Source organism: Tarenaya hassleriana, unplaced genomic scaffold (genome assembly GCF_000463585.1).
Source record: "Tarenaya hassleriana unplaced genomic scaffold, ASM46358v1 Cleome22, whole genome shotgun sequence".
Taxonomy (NCBI): domain Eukaryota; kingdom Viridiplantae; phylum Streptophyta; class Magnoliopsida; order Brassicales; family Cleomaceae; genus Tarenaya; species Tarenaya hassleriana.
The window spans coordinates 2,138,524-2,148,457 of record NW_010965541.1 but is presented as its reverse complement, the minus strand read 5'-3'; the positions used below and the strand labels follow the sequence as shown (position 1 = coordinate 2,148,457).

The window sequence follows — 9,934 nt, the reverse complement described above, 5'->3', positions numbered from 1 at the left end:
GGGAAAGACCAAAACCATTTGCGCAGATTGATGATGAAGTGTCAGTAGCAAATTGATTATCAATATCTAGGACCATTTAGAACCTAAACTGGTGTCATAAAGAGATACCAAGAGGAATACGATGTATCTCCGTACCGTGGTAGTTTCAACTCCATTTGAAATTAAGTAGTCAGCAAACTGTGAAGCAAGACTGGTCACGAAAATTGAAGCCAGTGGAGGAAGGATGGAAACCTGATCTTCAAAGTCAGAAATCAGATTCCAAAGAATTATAACACAGCAAAAGATTACCTTCATGCAAATTTTAGCACGTGCATATGAAGGAAATGTAAATCAATAATTTATAATAAAAATTCCATGGTAATATGATCGTTCTCTACTTGCGGTTTTCAGGTAAGTTAAAATGCAAGGAACTTGTTCTTTGAGGGAACAACCAAATAGGCTGCCGTATGCACAGAAATCAGCCCAGGCATCCTTGCTTGTAGAAGCATTTAGTGGTATTGCCCTCAGAAGGCAACCAGCAACGATGGTCGTAACCTCATATACATAACATTAGCAAAATCTAGCCAAGATTATTTAGTGAATAATTAACTATTCATAGATTTTTGAAACTCTCTCATTGCGTCATTGAAGGAAAAACTGATTTACTAGAGCCTATCTATGAACTAAAAATGTACTTTCCCCAAACCAATAGCCTATGCCTACCTATCTGATTGCATTTGCGCAAGGAGAAACTTCCATTCTCATGTATCTTGCATACTTAATATGTGAGAAAAAAGGACAGCCAATCCATTTCTGTGTGCCATTTTGCAAGCTCAGAGCGTATGGTCATTTCATTTGAGAAATGACAGGTAAATCTGACTTCCACTGTTACGGTTAAAATTTGCATTAAAAGAAGCTTTGATGCTTACCCAAGCAGCTTCAGTCAAATTCAGGTTCAGCTCCTCGCTGCATATCCGATATACAAATAAAAATGACTCCATCATTAATAAGATATGGACTAAAAGAGTGAGAATAATGAATTTCAATCAATAGATGTTTAATTAGGAGAAAAATTTAAAACTAATTTCACCTAAATCACGACCCAGAGAAGTTAAGATCAGAAAAACTTAGGAAAGAAATCAGAATACAGATAAAGAAGGAACCAGGACTTGAAACGAAATAAACTAAAATATGTATCTAAACTCTGGGCAGTGAATTGTTCAAATGCTTTGAAGTAAAGATAGCGGGGTAGTGGTGGTGTAGATTGAGGGAGGTTATGAGTGAGCTTAACAATACAATTACCTGAAATAGGTTGGTAGCCAAGATAGACATGTATAATGACCCCAACTTCCACAAAAGTGAGTGTATATCATAGCCCAAACAGCTGAACTTCGGAAAAACGAATTCCACGGTATATCCTGTAAGAGGATACCAGCAAAAATAAAGTGGTCTTAAACAAAAAGGGTTGCTTGGATCAACTCATTCACGTAGTAGACCAAGTTAGCACCTTTCTGGCAGATGTGTGTGTTAATAATCAAGTGGGGCAAGAAAGAAAATGAAGAGATGATATTAATAAGCTAACCTTTAGAGAGTTCCCCAAATCTTTCAATGCGGTTTTCTGGGGTATACACAGAGTAGTGGACTCATGACCTGTAAACAGAAGGAAATCCAAATTATGAGATGTGTGATATGCTCCACAATGAGAAGTGAATGGAATCTTAGTTATTGGCAGGTGTGAAAGAGGTAGCAGATGATTATCCAGAAGTGTTTACATAAGAAATGATGTAAAAGCTCCAAATATACAGATGAAAGAATTAAAGGGGCCAAAACCCTCTGTGATCAATCTGTAATATGCTCCGTTCTCACGATAGCAGTCGAACAGTAACCCATACTATGCATGAGATGGAATTCATAATGTTTCCATTCATGCAGTATGCAGTATATGGGTTCCCTAAACATATCCAAGCCCCAAATGAAAGGCAGGAAGCTGATATGAGCCATATTCAGAATTATATAGGGACAAGGACGTGGCTGCCACCTTCAAAAGATTCAGCTACATATGAAGCCTCTTCTGATTTAAGTAATTGGAACCCCAAGAACCTTCAACAATTAGGGAGAATAAACTGAGATGAAATCAATCTTTTATCGTTTAGATGTAGGACAGCCAAAACAACTTCATTTGGATATTAACTCAAGTTGAAATGATTTGAGAAAACCATCAGACAACAATCTTCTGAAGAACTCTATCAATTGCATTTGGCAAAAACTCACCAGGCAATCCCAAGAAGACCAAATATGTAAAAGACCGATTCCCAATCAAAGTTCTGGATAAGAGGAGGAGCCAAGAGAAGCCTGCAGAGTGACCAAGGTAGGACTACATCTCATAAATAGAGTAGTGCATAAACAAGCGAAGGAAGAAAATACAGTAGTATGCAAAAATCAAAACCAAAACTTTTAGCTATTCCTGTTTGGCGCACAATCGGTGAAGATTCTAAAACTTTCATCCAAATACCTTGCCGGAAAAACTTTATAGTTTACTATACTTAATATCAAATGAAATCATACCCCATAACGCTTCCAAAACTTAGTCCACCAAAAACAAAGCCTACAGCTCTTGAGCGCTCTTCTATGGGTATCGTCCTGCAACCAGCAATGGAGTGGTGCGAATTAAAAGATGAAAAGAGAAGGAAAAAAAACAAGCATTGGCACATCAAATCTTTGATTGCAATATTACCAACATAACCAGATCTTTCATGGAAACAAGATGGTTGGTAGCTTTAGTATTTATTGATGCTGTTAAGATTTTGAAATTTTTCTAAACGAGGTAAAACCTTTTTTTATTCTTCAGGCAATAATAATGGGTTTTTTTTTTCTGTCAGCAATTAAAGCATAGAAACTACAAACAGGACAAGCTCAAGAAAACTGGATTCAGCATTGAAAGAGGAACCAGTTGCTGGTTGATATTACAGTAACTAAGTTCTGATAAGTCGTAGTTAACATTGTAGTAGATAATCTTTTGTCAAAATTTCGGGTGATATAGATACACCAGAAGTTTAGTTGTGGGCAATGAAATGTGCATGAAAGAATATATTCTAGCTTCAGCCTTTACAAAAACTTTCATCAAAGTTTTTGCAGATCTCTATGAAGCTAAGATGTGTGCTTTTCTGTGGAAGAAAGAAGCAAGTGAACTTAAAAGATTCTTGAATAGAAATCAGAAGGCTAAATTTAGCAAGATATCCTTATTCAGACACATATCACCAAATAGGATGTGGGTCATAAATAACAATGAGCACACTCTTTAAATTGCACCGAGGTCATACATGCCTGGCAATAAGGTCAGTCGCGGCTGAGGGAGAAACTCCTTCTCCTATTCCTACCTGGAGTTATGAAAGGACAAATCTCTGTGTTAAAAGGAAGACATGCATGTAAAGCTAGAGTAATGTTTCATGTTGGGACATAAAATATAGGAAAAAGTTACACACTGTTGGGTTGAGGAGCAGAGAAGGACATGGAGTGTTCTTATATGGGAAAGTTGAACTTTATAAACTAAAGAGTAAAGAGCTTGTAACAAAATCCATGACTATATGGGAAACAAAAAACGATTGCTTAAACCAGATAAACAGCATAAATATATAAAGCTACGCACCAAAATCCGACAAAATATTAAACTAGGCATAAATCCAGCAAGGACGGGAACAAGGGCTGTCGCCAAAGACCAAGTTAATACACCAATCTCTAAGACTTTTCTGCATTAGAAAAAGATAAGAGGATAAGTTTTCATCCCATGAAATAGGCTCAAGCAGAAGCAACCCAAAAGGAGCAACCGGGAAAGAGCCTCCAAAAGACAAACCTGCCACCGAAAATCTTGGACAGCCACCCACCCGGCAACTGGCTCAAGGCATAACCCCAGAAAAATGATGATTGGACCAAGCCGGCAACGGATGAGTTCCATCCGAACTGGTGTGACATCGGAATTATAGCAATACTCAAGTTCACCTGCTCATGATGAATCATTAGCTCTCACCACGCCGTATATTTCCATTCTATCCAAATCATACTGTCCACGAATCCACAATCAAGAACTCATGACGGTTTCTCACAAGGGTTTTTTCAAACATGACTCAAAAATAAAAGAAAGAATGCATCCTATTCTACAAAGCCAACAAGGTAAAATAATCTGCACTGGTGAAGCATACAACTGATACAAGTATTTTACGCATTACTGACTAAAAACAACTTGAAATCGCATGACCCTAATCTTTAAACCTTACGTAATTTACGCTAAAACCCCATACCAGACACACTATATCACTCTAATTGATCACCATTGTGGCAGAACAAAACCTTAGAGAAAAGGTTTAGAACAAAACCTTAGAGAAAAGGTTTAGAACAAAACCTTCGAAAAAGGGTTTTTTCTCTTCCTTACGAAAAGGCACCAAAAACATATACTCTCTTCCCATTAAATACACCCCTATAAGCGGAATCTAGTGTTCCGATTCTGCCAGCAAATCGAAAACGAAGACGAAATGGAATAGTGACAATCAAGAATGAACCCAACCTTATCCATATTACAGATGACAAAGGCAAGAGACGTTGCGCTAATAAGCTTGTATCTCTCGGGAATATTTTCCCATGGCGGCCACTTCCGACCCAATCCCGTTTTCGTACTAAGGCCCAAATTACCTCCAGAATCCGAATCCGGTAACAAAGGCCCCAACGGAGTAGGTTTCTCCGGAAACTTCTTGTTCTCTTTGGCACGTTCCGTGCCACTTGCAGTGCAGAGAACCCTAGAATTCAGAGGATGGTAATGGTTTTTCCAGAAGAAGCGAGTCGTGGACCTGTGATTGTGGGAGAAGAAGGAGAAGTTATGTTTACGTGCGTGAATCGGAGAGGAGAAAAAATGATTCTCCGGTCTCAAGGGAAGTATCGCCATTGTTGGCCACAGAGCAACAGAGCAGAAGAAGCAAACAAAAAAAAGGATACCAAGAAGGAAAAAAAAAAAAGAAGAAGAAGAAGAAGAAGAGGGAGTGGGGAGGACACGGAGGAGCATAATTAGTCTTGTGGTTCACGATGGACGGAATATGCGATTTATGGGTCCCATAGGTACGGTACAAATAAACCAAACCGAATCGAACTAACCGGTTGGAACAAAATCAAATAAACCGAATCAAACCGAACCGGTTCGAACAAGAAACACCGCTCCCGAGAAAACGGAAACTGGTTTTGCATTGTGTTGGTGATCTTTCAAGTAGTTATGCAGGGGAACACACAATCAAGCACCAAGAATCGATTAAGACATGGCAAGGTTGTGTAAGAAAGTTATCAAGTATGTAGAAATCTATTTGGATCATTTATCAGCAGGGACTAAGGCCAATCTTTGAACAGGCTGAGGCATAAGCTGCTGCTTCATCCAAGAATGCTTGATTCGACACAAAAGTCCTGCAGTTTCTTGAATTTTTTCAATCTGTCTTCCAAAAAAGGAAAGAACAGGGAGGGTTGTTTATGAGAAGCTGCCAATAAAGGGAGAGGAACAACAACGAAGATGAAGGCGGTGGACCATAAACATAAAACCTGTCATAAACAAAAGGGACTAATGGCAATGAGATGAGCAAAAGATGATGATGGTGGTGATGATCAATCTCTGTGCAAAGCATCCTCCAAATCAAGCTCCAACCCTACGCGCTTCTTGATGGAAACAGCGGCGTGAGAGGACGGGTGCTTGGATTTCATGGCTAACTCTTTGAATCTCTCAACATCAAAGCTATACTTGTGGAGCAGCTTCCTCTGCCTGGAAAGGAAGAGCCTCTTCATGAAGTCTTGGTACGTGGGATCTCTCGAAGTGATCAAGAAATAGCCATAACCAACGATTATGCCAGTGGCTGTGGTAAAGAACGTAATGGGTTCCATCACATCCCACGAGAATTCCCAGAAAGTTAGCCTGAAGAAGAGCCCGACCTGAACCACGGCATAGGCAAGACCACACCACAGGATTCTTCTGACCTCTCGATGTGCTTGAACATCGATTTCTTCCTTCAGGACCTTGAGCCGATTGAACTCATCTCTCGTTGGATCATCCTCTGGAGTAAGAGCAAGAGGCACCGCTCGTCTGATCAGATCCACCACCTGAAGGGAATCCAACAACGCAAGATGAGACCGAGACAGAAACCCATAAGAAGAAGAGAGTATTCGACCTTGTCGGGATGGAGGTAGACTTTGTCCCGGAAAATTAGGACAACTCCGGCGTCGTCGAGGACACGAACGAAGGCACGAGCCTCATCGAGAGATCTTGCAATGCCCATGTTCTGAGAGGCTTCAAGAAGCGCGTTGTAAGCGATCACTTCCTTGTCCGCCATTCCCAGAAGCTTCGTCTTCAGGTCGTCCACGTTCACCAGTCTCATCAGCTTCTTCGCCTCCGCCAGCGTTATCTCCCTCTTCTCATCCGTCGCCGGCTCCATCGTAATGCCCCGAAACCACCCGAACCCAACTCGCTTCGGAGCTCGGCTCACTGCGAACACGGTCGTGCGCCTCAAAAGACCCACCGTCCACATCTCTCTCGTTCTAAGGCGAACCCAGAAACTTTGCCGTCGGGCCTCGGGGATTTCGACGACGGTGATTTTGGAGATTTCTACAAAAGAACGAAGTTGAATCCACAAAACTAGGATCAAAGACGAAGAAGAAACCAAAAACTTCGCCTCGGTTTTTGACGCAGTCTCTCGGTGCACTCCAACAACGTGTTCTGAATTCCCAAATTGCCTCTGCTTTCGAAAATTAATTTGAATCTGATTATCTTAAATATAGAAAGAAAGAAAAAAAACCCGTATCGGTCGCATAACTTTTGTAACTATTCCACTCAAATTAATCTTACTTCAAAAAAAAAAATACTAGGAGATACCTGCGATGTTATTTTTTTAATATAAAATATTTGTTCTTTCTTTATAAAAAAATTATTGATATAAATGTAGAAAAAATTGATATATATTATATAAGGTTAAATTATATTATTAAATCATTATATATATATATATCTCATTGTAATATATGTATCATTGTATTATTATATCATAAAATAATTGCAATACATGTATCTGTTATTATATTACATCTATATCATCATCCTTGTGAAAGTTAGTACCATAATTAGCAGGGAGTGAAATAAGCTTAAAATTAAATATAAATATATGTATCTGAATAAATAAAATATTTGTCTATTAAACCAATTGGCATGAATCTATTTGAACTTTCTCCAAATACGGATGTTATTAAATATAATACCGAAACTTTAATGGACTCACATTTTTAATCATACATAACATATGTATTAAATAATATATTTATATATATAGATATATATATACAGAGGCTTGCAGAAGCATTCTTGTTACCGACAAAATTTCTCTCTTCTGCATTTGTTCGTAACCGTTGAGAAGATGCGTCTGTGGGTCACGAGGACTGCACAGCAATGCAATCAGAGACAAATAGTTCGAGGGACGCTCCGTCATACCCGTCCATGAACGGGTATGCCGAGAAAATTACGGGTTAAGACGTGGAAAGAGCATCCAACCTTATTCGGGAACTATGGAGAGCCGTCCAGACTGTTCCTAAAGCTTTCACAAGGCGCGCGAACGCGGGAGTGTGCGAGCATCCGTGAATGGACGGGAGAGTCTGAGAATGTTCGAGAACACTCGGATGAACCGACCTAAGACCTCGAGAAGATTCTAGACGGGACATGTGGCGCAATCTCAGCCGTCCACCCGGATAAATCTGGACCGTCCGTTCCACCGACTTAAATCCAAGCTCGCCCCTATAAATACCGAGTCCCTCCCCCATCCATGACAAGGAGCCGGACTGTCGCAATAGCCTAGTCCAAGCCTCGGACCAGACACGACCAATCCTTTCGTTCGTGTGAAGGAGTCTGGTCCGAGCCAGGTGCACTCGCCTCGGCTCCCCGACTCGTCTTGACCCCTGGTCTGGCCTTGACTTGAATCCCACCTCGACAACCTTAGTCGTGGCCTGTCGACAACCGGTAGCCCCTCCGATTGGTCTGACTCGTTCACAAGATTGTTTAAATCACCCAGTCTCTATGGTACGTAGTGGAACACTATCCGTCCGAAGTGTCACAGCATAGTCGCCACGTTGTACGATACTGAGTCTGTACAGTCTGCGTTCGTCATTGTACACTCTAGTCATCATACCTTGTATTCCTGCCACTTAATAAAGGTCTGATTCAAGTATTGCTTCCGCAGCGCACTCGTGGCTAGGTGTCGCGCGACTTAAGGTTCGTGAAAAAACTAAGCCCGTGACAGGTGGTATCAGAGCCCGGTTCCACCACAACACATCGAACGTTTACCCACATACAGTATCCGAGTATCAACCAAGTGTCAAGTTGGACTCCGACATCAGGTGACAGATGGTTTCAAGACTTGGTTCCATCTCATAGTGATGATCCTTGCACCATGGGGGATGAACCCTTGCCAGCAGAGGACAATCACGAAGACCCAAAACCTATCGCGACATCAGGAAAGTCCTGATCGTTTGTGGTAGGAGTACGTCTATGTCCTAAGTGCGGAGAATCCAGCCGAATGACTTTCGGACACTCATCCGCCCATGCGCGGTAAGGCCCAAGCGCCTTGGTACTGTGGAGGAACCATCATGAACGCAATGGTTCCCTCCCAGTCGTCCGTCTTACCGCAAAAGTTTGAGACCCGGACTTAGCATGTTACTGCAACTCAACACGCACTAGGTCTATCATCACAACTGGGAAGCAACACAAGGACGAACATTACACACGGTCGTCCGAAGCATGACGCATATCACAACAACCGTCCGAGGAGGAGATGAATGTTGTACACACGTGACTGTCAAGGATGAACACCGTGCCCAAGCGATTGTCCATCGCACGACCCATCCGATGCGTCTGTGGGTCGCGAGGACCGCACGAGCGACGCAATCCAGGATAAATAGTTCGAGGGAACGCTTGGCCATTGTGACACCCGTAACCCCGTATCCCGCTTACAGGTTGTGCCACGTGGACAATAAAATCACAATCAGAAAATTTCGAAATATGAACTCGCGGGAAAGTTAAAACGATCCATTTTAAATATAATACAGCGGAACACATTATAAAATACATCAATACGTTCGCACACGCTTGGAACGGTACCAGTACATAATACAAGTGGTGTGAAAACTATAACACAAAAAGTTCGAAGATCACCACTCTTTATTTTTGAAAACAGAATGCGTTAAAGATAATTATACATGATCAGGAAGTCTAGCTGTCACCGGGTCCCGTGTCTGCCTCAGTCACTGTTGCTGCTCACGACCTGAAACGTTGCATAACAACGTCCTAAGCTACGTGCTTAGGGAGGAATTCGGGTGTAACCCGAGATTTCTATTTTTATTGAAAACGGCCAAGCAATATAGTCAATAATATACATATACATGCGACGGGATATTTCAATAAAATCAATCATCATTGAATCAATCAGCATTCTCAAACAATGTCCGTCAATCGTCTCTACGTGTATATCACACGTAGGTAAATACAACAACTCGTTCATGCCTGTGTCGAACACGAGGCGCAACAGTCCAAGCAAAAATCGTTTGCGAGGACCTCAAGTGATCTTCATACTCCTCATCGGTCACCGATATCACGGCTCTCGGTACCGGTCATCCCATACCCACTCCAGACATCGATCCCCGATGCCGCCGACTGCCGGGCGAAGCAGCTCTATGCTAACTCCCCCTCGCCGACCATCCGCCTCGGAAAAATACTCATCAGACTCGAGCTCAAATCTTTCAGAGTATATCCGTACCACCTCGCCGGGGGACACACGCAACTACCCGGGTCTCAGGTTTATTTGCCAGTCAACGGGTGACACACGCAAACCCGAAGTCCGTTCCATGGCCAATGGAACGTTGGCGCGGTTGCCAAAGAACCGTACTTCCTCGTCAC

The 9,934-nt window shown here is 41.8% G+C and overlaps 2 protein-coding genes across 2 annotated transcripts in view; both read right to left on the bottom strand.

The window, feature by feature from the left end:
• The window catches only part of LOC104815095 (probable anion transporter 6, chloroplastic), a 6,590-nt gene extending 1,586 nt beyond the window's left edge, over positions 1–5,004 (bottom strand). The window contains exons 1-11 of the mRNA XM_010543410.2: positions 4,538–5,004; positions 3,830–3,975; positions 3,626–3,725; positions 3,304–3,356; positions 2,545–2,619; positions 2,251–2,331; positions 2,018–2,079; positions 1,562–1,629; positions 1,282–1,397; positions 909–945; positions 136–231 (exon numbers count right to left, since the gene is read on the bottom strand). Coding sequence (XP_010541712.1) covers positions 136–231; positions 909–945; positions 1,282–1,397; positions 1,562–1,629; positions 2,018–2,079; positions 2,251–2,331; positions 2,545–2,619; positions 3,304–3,356; positions 3,626–3,725; positions 3,830–3,975; positions 4,538–4,912 — 1,209 coding nt within the window. The 5' untranslated portion in view covers positions 4,913–5,004. The remainder of the gene's footprint in view (positions 1–135; positions 232–908; positions 946–1,281; positions 1,398–1,561; positions 1,630–2,017; positions 2,080–2,250; positions 2,332–2,544; positions 2,620–3,303; positions 3,357–3,625; positions 3,726–3,829; positions 3,976–4,537) is intronic.
• A 471-nt stretch (positions 5,005–5,475) lies between these two features.
• Positions 5,476–6,760, bottom strand: LOC104815094 (calcium uniporter protein 6, mitochondrial-like). Its single transcript, XM_010543409.2, has 2 exons — positions 6,171–6,760; positions 5,476–6,102 (listed from the first exon to the last, which is right to left on the bottom strand). Exons 1-2 carry the CDS (start codon positions 6,525–6,527, stop codon positions 5,614–5,616), a joined length of 846 nt encoding a protein of 281 aa, XP_010541711.1. The 5' UTR covers positions 6,528–6,760; the 3' UTR covers positions 5,476–5,613.
• Positions 6,761–9,934: the final 3,174 nt, after the last annotated feature.